The 16,288-nt window shown below is 42.1% G+C and overlaps 1 protein-coding gene across 4 annotated transcripts in view; it reads right to left on the reverse strand.

Moving 5' to 3' along the window:
• Window positions 1–336: 336 nt before the first annotated feature.
• The window catches only part of sgcd (sarcoglycan, delta (dystrophin-associated glycoprotein)), a 124,724-nt gene continuing 108,772 nt past the window's right edge, over window positions 337–16,288 (reverse strand). For all 4 annotated transcript variants that reach the window (XM_061703085.1, XM_061703086.1, XM_061703087.1 and 1 more), the window contains 3 exons: window positions 10,411–10,483; window positions 6,268–6,391; window positions 337–3,441 (listed from right to left, as the gene is read on the reverse strand). In XM_061703085.1, coding sequence (XP_061559069.1) covers window positions 3,256–3,441; window positions 6,268–6,391; window positions 10,411–10,483 — 383 coding nt within the window. In that variant the 3' untranslated portion in view covers window positions 337–3,255. The remainder of the gene's footprint in view (window positions 3,442–6,267; window positions 6,392–10,410; window positions 10,484–16,288) is intronic.

The following is a 16,288-nucleotide window of genomic DNA, read 5'->3' on the forward strand; positions in this document are numbered from 1 at the left end:
CTGTTTTCCCCCCAGTGAACTGAATAAAACTTGTTGGTGTTGCAATACAAAATGAGCCACTGAGAACTAGAGTTGGCTAACTCCACTGTGGTCATTTTTAAGTTTATTATCTTTAAATGTACGTTATTTATTATTATTATTAGTTGCCATCTTTCTTTTCAGATATTTGAACTGAGACCGCTATTTCACTTTGGCGGCAGCCATTAAACTTCTAAGTTGGAGACCTCTAAGGCAACTAAGCAATTTTATAACATAGGAGAATGATGTTGTTTGGCAGCAGTGTTTTGGTAAGAAATAACTCCATTGATTAGAGCGACCACTTTGAACAAAGCCTTTTATTTTGGCACCATTGAAAAAAAGTCCATGGATGTCAGTTTTGGACTGAAGAAAAAAAGCTGGATGAAAGCAAACATTTAAATTCAAGCGTACTTCCCTTCTCTATCTTCTTTTGTCTTTTGGGCAGAAAAACAAAACAAAACCAAAAGCTCAAATGTCAAAAGTAGCACACGTTTAACACTCAGCACACTTGAGATGAGAATGCAAAGACCTCAGGCCACACGCGCGTGCACACGCACGCACACACACACACACACACAGGTTTAATAGTGAGCAACTATGAAAAGTATTCAAAACAAAACGCTACAACACAGTGTACCTTTGATTACACACTTGTGGAACAAATTCAAATTACCACATTTCCTCGAATAGTGGCCGCTTATTGCCGAGGTGCTTATATGAAGGAGTCATCTACCAGAGTGGAGGACTCTCGTGAAGACACAAAAGAAATCTTTGTGTTGAAACCAATTGTCACCATCCAATTATTTAAAGCTGTTGTTCCCTCCCTATTTATTATCAGGTTTATTTGTTCAAGTATTATTAAGTAAATAAGGCCATTATTGAAGGAAAGATGGTAAAAATGAGGTGCACATTTTCGATGTTGGGACATGATGAATTCCTGATGGTCTTTGCATTTCGATGGGAGAAAAAGGCAGGAAAAAGGAGGCCATGTTGTGATGATGATGATGATGGTGATGTGCTTCTTCTTGCCACAAGTGTAAGGCACAGGCACACTTGCTCCTCTGACAAAATGTGCAAGAAACAAGTCGGGGTGACCACAGTTGCAGAACGGATCGCAGTCCAAACAATATCCGCAAAATGAGCCTTCGGGAGCCTTCGGGAGAGTGGCACAAGTGGGTGGAAAAAAAACAACCCAAAAAAAAAAATAAAAAATGGTGACATTTTGGCACAAGAGAAGCTGATTTCACAGTTAAGTCAATTCCATTTTTTGGGGGCGGGATTGTTGTTTTCAGCCAGACGGAATGTCGCCCGTAGCTTCGTAATTTGCCGGAACATTCGCTGGGCACGCTCCACATGAGATCAAAATTCCTCAAGCTTTTCGGTTTGTTTTGGGAATTTTCCTATTAATGTTTAATAAATGCTCCTGTATGCAATTAAAACAATTTTTGGGAGATAGGATCAGGAGGAGATCTGAGAGTTGCTGCTTCCAAGTTGGACTGAGCCACACTGGACAAGCAAAGTAGGGATTTATAATGCTGTCAAAGTGCTTAGCAAACGTAGAAGACCAACATGTCCTGCTTTAATGCGGACGCTTTCAAAATGTCAGTGTGCTCGCCATGTGCTAGCATGAGGAATTTCAAAACTGAATTCACCCTTTTCATATCCAAATGTAAGCTAGCCACGTATCTCACTCTGAGTGCATCATGACATGCTTGAATATAAAAAAATCTTTGTGCGCTCTCCAGATTCTACAATGTGCAACCGAAATGAGGAATTCACCTTTTTTTTTTTAGCAACACATTTGAGATGGCCACCTATATTTCTCAGGAGAACAACCAATGTCACGGAGTGCTTTATTGTGGACTCTTTCGATTTTACAGCGCTTTTGAAAATTATACCATATTTAACAAGAATGAAAAATTCATTCATTCATCTTCCCTTCCGCTTATCCTCACTAGGGTCACGGGCGTGCTGGAGCCTATCCCGGCTATCGCCGGGCGAGAGGCGAGGTACACCCTGAACTGGTCGCCAGCCAATCGCAGGGCACATATCAACAAACAACCATTTGCACTCACATTCACACCTACGGGCAATTTAGAATCTTCAATTAGCCTACCCTGCATGTTTTTGGGATGTGGGAGGAAACCGGAGTACCCAAAGAAAACCTACACAGGCACGGGGAGAACATGCAAACTCCACACAGACGGGGCCGGGATTTTAACCCCGGTCCTCAGAACTGTGAGGCAGATGTGCTAACCAGTCGGTCACCGTCCCGCCAAATGAAGAATTTTTTAATTAATTCGCTGAATTCATACTCAAATTTGAGTTGGCAACCTTTTTGTCTCAGAGACATATCCAGCATCATGGAATGCTTTAATGCGGACTCTTTTAAAATTTCAGTGTGGTCTCGATGGTCTACTATTAAACAAGGATGTGGAATTTCAAAAGTGAATTCACTATGTTGCGACCCAAATTTGAGAGCGCCGCCTATTTGAGTCAGAGAGCATCCAAGCCTCATAACGTGCTTTAATGCATATTCTTTCTTTCAGTGCGCTCTCAAAGCTCGACCAATTTTTTCAAACACAAACTTGAGAAGGCCACCGTCTAAGAGCGCATCCAGCATCATGAAGTGCTTAAATGCAGACTCTGTTTTTACCATTCAACCCCGAAAACATTTTTTTGTATGAAACTGTAAATTTGAAAATTCATAGATAACAACAGTATTGATATTCCAGCAGTCAGCCAAGACTTGCATTGGGGCGGCCATCTAATACATTTGTTGAGCACCAAATGTTATAGGAAAAACTTTCAATTAAACAAAAATAATTCCAAAGCGAGGATGAGTGACATGAGATTGGGCGGGGCTTGACGATCACTCGAGTGGTTCTGGTGCTGGATCAGCGTCTATTACCTTTCATTGTCCATGTGATCAAAAGTTTGTATGGCAGTTTTAGGTCACGCCATTTCAGAGCAATTATTCCTTGTCGATATTCCTGATGGGCCGACTCCGCCCGCATCAATACACATTTAAAAAAAAAAAAAAAAGTCTCAGTCTAGCGAATTGAATTCCCTAACGTAGAAAGCGACGGAATATGATGTAATAAATACAGTGTCCAGAGGCTTTTTTCCCCCACTTATTTAGAAAAATACGGATCAGGGCCTTAAAGATCAGTCCGGGGACCGTTCCGTTTGAGACTCCATGAGTCAGAATCTCTCGTATCGTCGTGCTCGGTAGTCCTAGAGGCAGATGTTGCTACTGATTTGGCAGGTGGATCCGGTGCCGGCCTGGGAGAGGAAAAGTCTCCCGTTGGGGCAAACGCAAACCTCGTAGACCGTCTGCCTGGTGCCGGACGGCGAGGCGCTGGAGGACGCCTTACCCTCCGGAAGACGCATCAGGCGGATACGGCGGGCGTCCAAGGAGATCTGGAGGACCAGACGGAGAAGAAGAAGAAGGCTGGTGAGCTCGGAAAAGTGAAAGAAATATGGGTAATCTCCATGTCAAGGAGCTTGACAAAAGGTCTACCAAGTTTTCATGACATGCTTTAATGGGGTCTCTCTCAATTTCAGTGGATTCTAAGATTTTGAACAGGAAGAGGGTGGGAAAATTCAAACTGAAATCACTTGCTTTTATACTCACATTTTAGCCAGCCGCCTATTTATCCAAGAGGGCATCCAGCATCATGAAGTGCTTTAATGCAGACTCTTCAATTTCAGGAATTTCAAAGTGATTTCATCTTTTTCATACACAAGTTTTAGTCAGTCACATATTTGTCTCAGAGACCATCCAGAGTCATGAAATGCTTTCATGCAGATGCTTTCAAAATGTTAGTGCATTCTCCACATTCTACTATGTTGAACAGAAAAGTGGAATTCATCTTTTTAGAAACAAATCTGAGCCAAGCACTTATTTGTCTCAGAGAAAATCCAGCATCATAACGTGCTTTAATGTGGACTCTTTCAAAATGTCAGTGCACACTTGACGTTCCACCACTTTGAACAGGATAATGGCTTTCACACTCAAATTTTACCTGGCTGCTTATTTGTCTCATGGAGCATCCACCATCATGAATTGCTTTAATGCGGACCATTTCAAAAATTTCAGTGTCCATGGCGTGCTACCATTTTGAGCAGGAAGGGGAGGGGGGTTTCAAACTGAATTCACCTTTTGTTAAGATTAGAAAAAAAAAATGTAAAGAAAAGAAAGTGAAAATGGTGTTTCCTTTGAACCTCAGTTGAGATTTCAACTTGGCCTGTTCATCACATTCTCTCTCTCCAAAGGCTGGGTTTCTTCTTGATTGTTACCTCGGCCAACCTGTCCGCGGTTCACTGTAATTGCTCTCCAAGCAAAGTCTGCTTCTGGCCGCCCCCGTTGCTCGCTTGATTTTTAATTTGCCTCCGCAAAGACGCTGCTGAATCAGTTGACCGGTTTGCTGGCTAAAAAAGCTGTTACTTAAATATATTTCGACTTTTCATATGAAGAAAGACGAGAGACATTTGATTCAGTGTTGTTTTTTGGAAACGTTTTCAAAATTGCACTATTTGGAAGTACATTTTGAATGTACATAATCATTTCATGCGAACAGCTTTAGTTCTAATAATAAGAAGAAAATGGTTAAAAATGGCATGAAAGAAATGGGGTGACCCTCAATAGGATCACAAGTGAGCTCGAGCTTTGCCTGATGGAAAACGAAGTGTTTAAAACAAAAAGGAAGTGAATGTATACAAATCATAGAGCAAGGTGGTGGACAACAACAATGTTGCTCAAACGCTGCCTCGACTTTCATTTACCGTAAAAATCACTCAAAAGGCCTTGACTAGCCTTGTTTGTACTAGACCTCAAACGTTGCGAGCATAACGTTAGAGGTTTAACTAACCAGCTAACAACCGTATGACATTGGCTTACTTTGCCCCCACTTCTCTCGCCAAGTCAGTTGCACCCTGGTTAACTGAAGAGTCTAAATTGTCCATAGGTGTACATGTGAGTTGTGAATGGTTGTTTGTCTGCATATATCCAGGGTTTACCCCTCTTCGCTCGCCAAAAGTCAGTTCACAAAACATGCATGTTAGGGTAATTTAAGACTTTTATCTGTGCCCTGCTTCTCTCGCCAAATATCACCTGTATCCTGCAACTGACTGATGACCAGTCCAGAGTGTACCTCGCTTCTCTCACCAAAAGTCAACTCCTACCTGTGATTGACTGGCGGCAAACCTAGGGTAAACCCCGCTTTTCTCACCTATAGTCATTCGTGTCCTGGGATCGATGGGTGGCTGGTCCAGGGTGAACCCTGCTTCTCTCTCCCCATGCTTGTCCCAATACTTTTGTGCAACCCCCCTTTTGTCCCTAATGGATTGATGTTCAAAAATGTGCTTATGAAATATGAGGTGTTACGCAATCATCGTTTTTAATCACAAATCAAAATCTTCCTTGCCTTTTGTTTAATGTCTTCCCTTTGTCCCCTTTCTGTCTCTAACTCTGTGCTTCATGTACATTTTTCCCCCTCACTCATCTTTTCCATGCCGATCAGCCGACGCTGATAAAAGGATTTCCCTCCCTGGCGCTGCGGCAGTGGCGTGGTGTCAGATCTGTTTCATATCAGCCGAGGAGGATTAATGGAGAAGGGGGTGGGGGGGTTGGGCGGGGGAAATCAAGAAAGTCTTTTAAAAAGTTAGCAGTGTACATTAAGACCTGCTGCTGCTGATATGAACGAAGAAGAGGAGGAGGGTGACCTTGACGCTCACTTTGTTTGCTCCAATTAGAAGTAAGGATTAATACTAAATGGCGCCCCTCATTGTTTGGGTAAAAGCTGATTGTTGGGTTTGAATGAGTTCATCATAAACCTGATGGATAATAGCGGAAATAATTTAAACTCACACAAAAAGGTTTGTAATTGCCTATAGATGCCACAAGATGGTGGTAAAGCACTATTATTCTATTCGTCAAACAATATTTTCATATTAGACATGGCTTTGGCCTGTGCACAAACACGGTGAATAATGAAGCATATGTTCCAAGGTAAGCCGTGAATATGTGGGGGTTCACTATATTTCTCCATTTAAAAAAAAAAGCTAACATGTACTGCCCACGTACTGCCCCTCTTTGAATGGGCAAAAATTTAATATTCTATGATAATATACTGCCCCCTGTTAAATTGCCTAAGAAGAATAACCTCTGCATTGGCAAAATGCATAGAACATATGGGCCTCTATTGGTTTCTCAAAAAGTCGCTAATGTAATGTACTGTAGCGCACCTCTCCGTCTTTGGACTCCAGTCGCAGCTCATTCCTGCAGATGGCTTGGATGTCCCCGGCCTCAGCCAGGATCTGGATGCCTTTGGGGGCCTCCATGAGCAGGGAGCGGGTAGGTGACTCCAGCCTGGAAAACGAAACAATCAACTCAGTCAATACTGTTTCTTGTCCGGATGGGAACGGACATCAATAGATATGCGATTCAAGAAAACCAGTGCCGTATGTGGGAAAGCAGCCCCAGAACATAACCTGCTATCCTGTCGGAGGTGCTATGACTGGCTGAGATCAAGCTTTCTGAAATTGTATTCTATCCCATTCCGGATGCAGTAAAGCAACCCTAGAACATAATCTATGATCCTGTTGGAGGATCCAGACTGAGCTTTCTGACACGGGCACTTTTTGTTCGAGAATGCCTGTGAATGTTTTATGGCTGTTGTTACTAGTGAACCATACTCTTTTGTTCTCATTCTTCTTCTTTTACCTCCCTTTTCACTCACTTTTACCATGGCACGACGAACGTGTTAATGCAGAGGGCGCTCAGTTCTTCGACGAGGTTCTCTTTGTCCGCTCAGCCGCGCTCACAAAAGCCCAACGAAAGCAATCAAACTTGCAACAGAGCAGCCCGGATTGCCATTTAACCTGTAATTTGCTCCTGCGCTTATATATTTATAAGCCCGAAGTATTCCCAGCGTTTGCGTCGGCCTCGGCGGAGGACGGCTGCCAAGGACGAAGGACGCAAATCAGAGAAGAGAGGGAAAGGACGCAAGGAGGCGGCAAACTCTTATCATGTGAGTGACGTCTAACCATTTCCGCTGTTTCTTTTCACACGTCCCTGTAGGGCCCCTTATGAGCGTGCGGCATCCAAAGTTATTAACCTTTGATTCAAGTTGCAGATATGAAGTGTTGCAAGGATGATGAAAGCTTATCGATCGTTGAGGGGAAATGAGATTGGGAAAGCGAGAAAACAAAAGTAACATGTTCACGTGCGACGGAGCGCGGTCGCAGATACTTACAAAAAGTGCCGCTAAAAAAATACAACCCTAAGAGGTGAACTTAATTTGACCTTCTTTAAACTTTTGAAGGCACATGTACACATGCTGAATGGCAAAATTCACAATAGGCGTTTGATCCACGGAATCAAGGGTTCCATTTCTAAGGACGCTGCCCACTTCGACGCCTTTCTGCGACTCATTCAAGTCTAACTGTATCTCTATTGCGACACGGCGAGGCTCGAGACGGGATGTTCTCTGTTCTCAAGTGGCCAATGAGCATAGAATGTCACACAGTTGCATCAGCAAGGTTGCAAGACAGAGACTGGAAGAGTCACAGAAAGGCATAGAAGTGGACCTCCTTGGAAACAATTTGTGCAAAACGTACTGAAAAACCAACAGTTGAAGGTGAATTCAAATGTTTAGAGAAGGTCAAATTAAGTTCGTCTCTTAAGGTTACAGTGCACTTCCTGATATGAAACTTGTGAGTTGCGTAATGCCGACCGTTTTGTCCGGAACTCGTCAGTATTCACGGCAGCACCTTGGAACGCAATCAATTTCTCTTCACTCTTGTTTTGCAAAGTGTGAGATTAAAGTGTTGTCCGCATTTGCAACATTTCTGAACTCTGCTAATCGTTTTTTGTTGTGTTTTCTTTGGCGTGGGCTTGTGTGAATGCTAATAGAGGATGTTGAAGTGAGTGCGGGGGTGACGGGATGAACGCGGTTTCATCACACAGTGAGAGAGAGAGAGAGAGAGAGAGAGAGAGAGATCCTTGGAAAAGGAATTGAATTGAAAATAAAACCTGTGCGTGCATGTGTGTTTAATTAATCAATATAATTATGGAACTTAGATGATGGCAGAGGTTATGCAATGGGATTTCAATTTGGAAAGCTGCGCAGAATTATAATCAGTAGGCATGTTTTATCAAGATCTGTGTGAACAAAACGCCTAATGAGGAAGCTGCCTTCATTTGTAATCAACAATGTTAGCGGCATATTACAATACCTGTCAAGTGAAAGTGAAGTTTACACCAAAATAAAAAGGACTAATCTTGGTAAAATGCAGAGAAACGGCAATGATGGAGCCAGAATGGGCAGAACTAAGATGTGACAACATTGTGGTGACAACATTGTGGGGCTGCTTCGCTACATCCGGCACATGGTGTCTTGATTCTGTGCGGGGTTAAATGCAATGTCAAACCTATCAAGATATTCTGCAGCGAAATGTGAAGCTCAAAGCGTCGAAAAGTTGTTGTTTTTGGATAACAGGTTTTGCTTTCTTGAAATCTTAAATCTGGGGTTAGGATTAGGTTAGGGGTTTGGGTTTAGGGTTAGGTTAGGGATAGGGGGCTTCCATTTGGCAGTAAAATTGGCCCCCCAGTGTCAGAAAACTTAGTCTCAGACCAGTGATGCCAGTAATGCATTCTTCTAATATGACAACTTTTGTCAGTAATGAGTGATGTAAAGTGTTACTAATTCCAAACAAATAATCAAATTAAAGGTATTTATCCTAATCCAGGGGTCGGTCACCAACCTTTTTCAAACTGAGAGGAGTACTGATTAAAGCGAGGGGCTACCAGTTTGATACACACTTTTGAAATAATACATTTGCTCCAATTACCTTGAATAATGTTGTTATTGTATGTTATTAATGATAATTAATGGTAATCATTTACCTGAAGACACTGATCATGTTTATGAATTTTCACAATAATTAGGCAACTGATAAATATCAATATTTTAATAAATAATAGGTTATGGTCTGGGGCTGCTTTGTGCCACCCGGCACAGGGTGTCTTAAATTGGTGCAGGGTACGGTACAGTGAAAACAGATTGTGTTCCACTTTAGAGGTTGCACTGTGTTGTAATTGTGCCCTAAAAGTACACTTGACGACTTTGAAGCCCCGCCGCAGTTTGACTTTGCGCATCCTGATGTTTGGTTGAAGGCCGTGGACGATAAATCGCGCGTCCATAATTCAGGACTCCAGGGAGGACGATCATCATCACAGGTTGGAGGGTTTTTTGTTTTTTTTTTGCGACGCCAAACAAAACAAACCAAAAACAACTCCTTACTTTCTTTTATTGGCTCTCGCCCGCCGCCCCACGCGTCACTGCGCCTTATTGCCTCATAAATATTTGCTTTTTATCTTTAGCTCTGGATTGGCATCCATCACTGCGCGCCCACGCTGCCATTTTACTTGGGGACAAAGTCGTCGCTGTGATGCAAGGACACGCTCAGACGGATGCGTCGCTTCTAAAAGTGACAGCTCCGAGCGATTTAACATAAGAGCCTCCCGAATGGGATCTCTTAATGCCCGACTGCTACCTGGCCCATCAAAGCTGATGAGACTGACAAGTCTTACGAAACATTTACATTACTGACTTTGGACCAGCAAATGTTTAAACGTCTCAAATAATTTCGGTTAAGTGTCCATCCGTTCAGCCACTCTCGAGTAACTGGAGTCTGTCCCAATTGATGTTCGGCGAGAGAAGCAGAGTACAGCCTGGAGTGGCCCATACTCCTTCACACGGTTGACAGTGAGGTGGGGTACACCCAGGACTTTGTGAGAGAAGCGGGGTTCCATCTAGACAAACAAGCATTCCTGCCCACATCCACACCTATGGACAATTTAGAGTCTTCACTTACCCTAATTAACTTGGACCTGATAAGGTGCCTTTGCAAAGTTCCCCGACACAGTGAAAAAATACTAATAAGGTCTTTGTCATCAGAGGTTCTTTTTATTCGCCTTACGCTCGCGTTTCCTGGATGGCAAAAAGGCAAGACAAATAAATAAATATAATAAAACCTTCGCCACTCTTTCTTTTGCCTTTCATCTTTTCTCTCATCTTCATCTTTTGCCGCCTACACTCGCGAGCTCGTCGCCTTGCGCAGTCTTTATGTTCCCGCTCGCCTACTTTTCAAATTCAGATCAAAAGACTGACACGGATTGAAGCGTACCATTTCTCATACTAAGTACGAGCTACCCAAACAAGCCCAACATGACACACAGGTCGCCTTTGGACGTGCTGAAAAGTGGTCCAAAGGACTTTGATCCGAGCTTTCTGACAGGACACAGCTGACATTTGGCGAGAGAAGCGGGGTACTTCCTGTCCTGCTGTAAACGTTCTTTGACACCGGGAGCGGAGGAAGACCCACCGCAGCTCCTTGAAGGGTTCGGCCCGCACGTGCGGCGTCTCCACCGACTTGCTGAACACGGCTCCCTGGGCGCCTGGAACAAAAACAACAAAATGCTCAATTTAATATTAGAAATAACTCAAAAGTCATTCATTTATCACCCATAGTGCAAGAATGAGTGAAAAATGAGTCCCGTCACGCCAGATATCACATACTGTTAGCGTTAGCATTTTAGCGTGTTTTTAAAAAAACAAACATTTCCATTTTCTTCTTCACCGTTTGCCTGCCTCGCACGCACCCCCCTCTCTCCACTCACGAAGTTGACAAAATGCAAAAGATAATTCTTATATAAACAATCGGAACTAATTGTTTGTGGGCAAACTCAACTTTCTGTCTCACCGCTTGCAACGCTGGTAGAAAAGTCAAATAATTCACAGGTGCATGGCAATATCATCATAAAACAGGTTTAACGTTTAACTGTAGTGCAGCAGCATAAAAGGAATATAAAAGGAGCACGCTCAAGTTTTTTAGGTCTCTTAAGCTGTGTTGAAAACAGAAAAAAATAAAATAAATCAAACATCGGCATAACAGCTTTTATCCCACGTCGCTCAGCCTGTCGGCCAGAAGTAGCGTTTTGTATTCAAAGTAGCGCTTTTTAGAGACACAATTAAAGCACCCCCAATGCTTTTTATTCCAACAGACGTTTGCGGAGCTGATGAAACGTTATCAGAAAGTACACAAACGCACGCACGCGCGTTAACGATCATTTCTGTCACTTGCGAAGGAGTTTCATTAGCGTGGTAGTTCACGTAAAAAAAAAAAAAAAAAAGGCAACAAGTGTTGTACTTTTCGTGATGTGGACACTAAGCGCGCAGGCGAGCGTGAAGAAACAGACGGTGGCGGCTGGTGAAAAGGAGAGGGGCTTGTAAAAGTGCTGTTGTTGTTTCTGAAGGGATTAAAAAGAACAAATGAATCCTTTGCTTCTATGCAGGACATTTGAAGGATAAAAACTCGCCTTACTGGATTTTGTTGACACTTAGTCGTAGTTCAGGATGATGTAAGAAATACAATCCATGGTGGTTAATTGCATGAAACGGTTCAAGAGAGATGATGTCATTTTAATATATTCACAAAAATGGACATGCCTGCTTTTGCATTTAAACTCGTTTTATGGACAAACACCGTTCACACTCCAAAAGGTTTCACAATGCTGACGATGAACAAATTTGACTTTACATTGATGTTGAAACAAGAACAATTTGGATGTCAACCAAGGCGAGTAGTTTTACTTTATTACAATTTAATTATACAAACGGGACTTGTATGCTAGTTAAAACATGATCTGCTTTAGCAGGACATGAAGGTTTTATGAGGACAAGGCTGGAAAAATTGTATTTCATTTGCATTATTTCCTTTGAGAACAAAAGGGCGTTAAAAGGTAGAACAAAACTTGGACGTCAACTAGCTCAACCTTCCTTTAGACTTAATTTTTTTCTCTGTCAGAGTTAAAATTTAAAAAAAAAAAAAAACATCCCTGGAAATATCATGTCACCATGAATGCTGTGTTTGGACGTTGATGGAGGGTGTTTACCGGCATTAAATGTCAAGCATTATTGACACGTTTAGGCCGTCTAAATGTTTGGCCGCCGCTGGTTTTTATTTGTATCCCACCGCGTCCCCCGCATTTTCCCTGCCGGCAAAATTCCACAACCAGTGAAGCGCTTTTTTTTTTTTTTTTTTTGATTACGTGGCCGTGCCGACGCGTTCGCAGGTCAGGTGGGGAGAATGAATGAAGCTATTAAATATGAATGCATGTGTGTGCGTGTTTGTGTGTAGTGTGTTTATAGGGGACCAAAGCCGGTATCAATTCTAGCCCGAAGTCGCTCATCAATGATGAAACGTGACATGGCGAGAGAGAATAAAAAAAAAAAAAAAAAATCCCCTCCAGGAATAACTCCGGCGACTGGTGATGCCACGGGTAAACAACCAACAATAAGCTCATTTGTACTCACAGTAAACGATCACAGTGCGGCTCAGCCTCTGACTAGCGAAAGTCGTGGCAAATACCAATGCAGCATGGCAAAGAAGAAAAAAAAATATACTAGCGCACCGCTAATCCTGCAATCCTACCATCTAGCTACATCGGCTAAAATCAAGGCTACTTATCGTTGCTTTCATAGTGGCAAATCAACGACACTTATTAGATTTGGCATTATCTCAATGCAAGTCGAGCAGTAGCTCAACGTGCGAAGAACAGAGAAAAGGAGACTTCAAGAAGACAGTGAAGCATTGCTAACCGCTAATGCTAACAGAAATGTAAAGCAAGGCTGTCACTTGTGTGGAATTGATCAGCTTTTGATTTCAATTCATAGTCAACCAAGGAAGTGTAGGCAAAGGTCTAGTTTTGGTCCAAGTCTACATGTTGGAAATCACGTGACTACAAAATTGTACCCGAATTGCAACGAAACCCTCCATAACTAATAATTTAATTAAGTGTTCATTTTCCCTATTGTCGATCAAAAAATATCTCGTCAAAAGCCTCGACCTAATTCCCATGAACTTACACCCAAATGTCATATTTTCAATTACTTTTCATATAAAATCTCACTAAATTGTCACCGTCATAAATATGTTCCATTAAAGAAACACTTCTTCTCCGATAGAAGTTTCAGATTCATCTTTGCATCTCATTCCGTAGTTTGCGCACTCTTTTTTTCCATGCGCCGCACTTTTGAATAATCTTCCCTTTTTTTATTTTTGCAGTCAGGCCGGAGGTGAGGCCCCCAGACCTTTGCTAATAAATACTCAGCGTACCCCGCCGAGGTGCTTTGCCACTAAGACATGAAATTAGGCAGACTTGTCTGTCATAACAGGTCGTACGAAAACGCCTCAAAAACTCATGCCCGAAACTGAACGAGAAGTCGGCCATTTTGCTTCGAATCAGCCGTTTGGGGCAAATAGCGGGGCTTAGCCCCAAATTATTTATCCTATTAGAGCCCTCAGCACGCCATCTGATGTGGCATCCAATTTTTGCCGATTATCCCGAGGATTCGCCTTGAAAACGTGGGCGCCAGGGAAGAAAGAGAAAACAGAGACAAGAAGGCGAATAGCTCCGCCGCAAGCCGTCACGTGGCGAACACCTGACAGTTCATCCCGCGCTGGCGCTGAATATAAATCATTTATCCTCGCTCGTATCACTCGGCGACAACTGTGTGTTGACAGCGACAGCAAAGCCAAATGAAAATACATCTTGTAAGAACATTTTCTTTTTTCTTGTCGACAAGTTCTCCCTCACTCTTGTTGTTCCCCTCCCCACTCTCACATTGAGGCAGCGATCATTTAATCACATGATCGCCTCACAGAACCCACCGAGACCACAAAGGGCAATTTAGTAGGATATTGCACGAAAAAAAAGGTCACTGTAATTCGGAGTAATTGGGGGGGAAAGCTGTGATATTTCAAAGCAGTAATAGGAATATTAAAGAGTTCAGTTGCTGGGCCTATTTGAATCTACCAAAGAAGGTAAACAGTATCTCTGCATATATTAACGCGTCTGTTTTCTGCGTAGTAATAAAGATGAATTTACGTAATCTGGAGACGACAATTACCGTTCCGTCAGACCAGTGACTATCAAAATGTGTAGTGGTACGCGAACGAGTCACTGAATTACATAGAAATCAAATTGTACAACTTTTAAAACAAAAAATACAAATCATACAAGCTTGTAGCTATGCATAAAGCCTGTTTACAAAAACGTACTGCAGGCCTATGACAAAAAAAAAAAAAAGTTTCATTTTGAGCAGAGTACATTTTTCGAGTGCAGTTCGTTCAGTTGTATTTAACATTTAAGTACAACACACTTTTATTTAATCAGTACAGTTTGTTTTTAACATTTATGTATTTTTTGTAACTTTTATGTGTAAATCACAAGAAATGAATGACTCCACTTTTAATAAAGTGTTTAATAATACTCCCAACATTTACTTTGTAATAATAAAGTAATAAACACCTCTGGGATTCTTAATACATAATTAACAATTGCATGATCTACTAATGAGTCGATGTTTAGTAGAAGGTTCGCAATTGCCTATAGATGCCACAAGATGGCAGTAAAGCACTTTGTTTCTGTCAAAGTTGTGGCCTGACAAAAGGAAGCTCCTGCCTCGACTTCAACATAGTTCCTTTGCACCAAGATATATGTAATATATTATTTGGCCTAAAAGAAAAAAACGCAAATGAATACTGAACCCCGAGTATGCGGGGGTTTACTTTAGAAACAAAGTTTTCTTTTGTGTCACTTGCTGCTAGGCAGAATTTATAGGGCTCAATCATGACGTCCTTGTCGGTGAACAGAACCACCCCCTCCCCAAAATAAAAACAACACCTCAACTACAATGTCACTTAGAAACAACACTATAAGAGCTGTGTCACAAGTATTTTCATAGATTGCTGCTCTGTAATGAAATACATATTGATGTGAAAAAAGAAAATAGTGCTATTTAAAGGCCTCAACCCTTAAAGTGACACCGACTGTATATTCTCCTATTAATTCTTTAATTGGAAACGATGATAATGAATGGGACGCTTGCTATCCCCCTCTGCAAAAAATGGCGCCTGTTGGCACCGTTGACTTGAAAAGGGGGGCGCAGGCTGATTAGCGATGTGTGTGTGTGTGTGGGCGTATTTTAAACTTATTTATATTCAGTCTCTCTTTGCACAAAAATAACATTCACGAAATAGTTTGGGAGAGGAACCTATTGGACGGGCCTGCTCCATAACGAACCCACGCACATTTAAAATATTCTTTGTCATCTGTCCAGCAACACACATGCAGACACGCGCGCACACTTTCTAGGATTAGGAGGCGTTATGTGACAATAAAGACGAAAAAGGGCTTCGTGGGTCCAAGTGGTACCGCAGACAAAATTCAGGAAATTCTTTCCAAAGCTATTACTTGTCGCAGAGGTGTGTATGTGTGTTTTTAATGTGTTTATTTGTGTTGTTTGTGCAGACGTGGCTGTGTGTACATCACTAATCGATGTATTTCGATAATGTCAAGCTGACATTGACATGATGTATCCGATCTGCGTGTTTAAACTGCACTTGGATTGACGGGTTACATCCGATTTTTGCGTTTACGCCGCATTCACTTTGACGGGGCGTATCCAATCCGTGTGTTTATGCTGACCTTTCATTGACTGGTTAGAAGGGCTGCAACGATTAATTGAATAGTAATTAGATTGCCAAAGCAAAATCTCTGACACGAAGCTTCGCAGGGATCATTTTTTCAACACGGACTAATGTTACTGCAGTCGCACGCACCACTCTGTGAAGAAAGAAGTTGGCAAGGAGGAAAGAATCCGTAAAAGACAGAGAGAATGTCCAAAGTTTGCGATCATTTTACCCTTAACATTACGATTAAGTGCAATTTTTGTAATACGGCCAACTAACTGTAATCGCTCGTACATTCAAAGCCAAGCTCCCAAAGGGCACAACTCACGTCGATTAACTCAACAGCAGTCAGCCAAATCTAAAGACTCATTCGCTGACCCCCACGTCACTCGCCAGCTGAGGCTCTGCCTTGTAAAGCCATTCACACTCAAAGTCGCAGATACTACAGTAGAATGTGAGGATGACGACCAAAAGTGGACAAAAGTAAAACCTGCACCTCACATGCACGTTGGATTTAATAATGAAAAAACGCATTTTAATCCAATTAATCGACGGGATAATCGGTAGAATACTTGATTCTAAAATTATTCCACAGTCGCAGCCCGACTGGTTAAATCAGATTTTACGCTTGTACTCTCATTGATGGGGTTTATGTGGTTTATCTCCACATTTCCCATGAATGACGCAAATCCGAAGTAAAGAATTGTGACGTGTCCTTTGAGCCATC

The sequence above is a fragment of the Phycodurus eques genome, chromosome 17, assembly GCF_024500275.1.
Source record: "Phycodurus eques isolate BA_2022a chromosome 17, UOR_Pequ_1.1, whole genome shotgun sequence".
Lineage (NCBI taxonomy): Eukaryota > Metazoa > Chordata > Actinopteri > Syngnathiformes > Syngnathidae > Phycodurus > Phycodurus eques.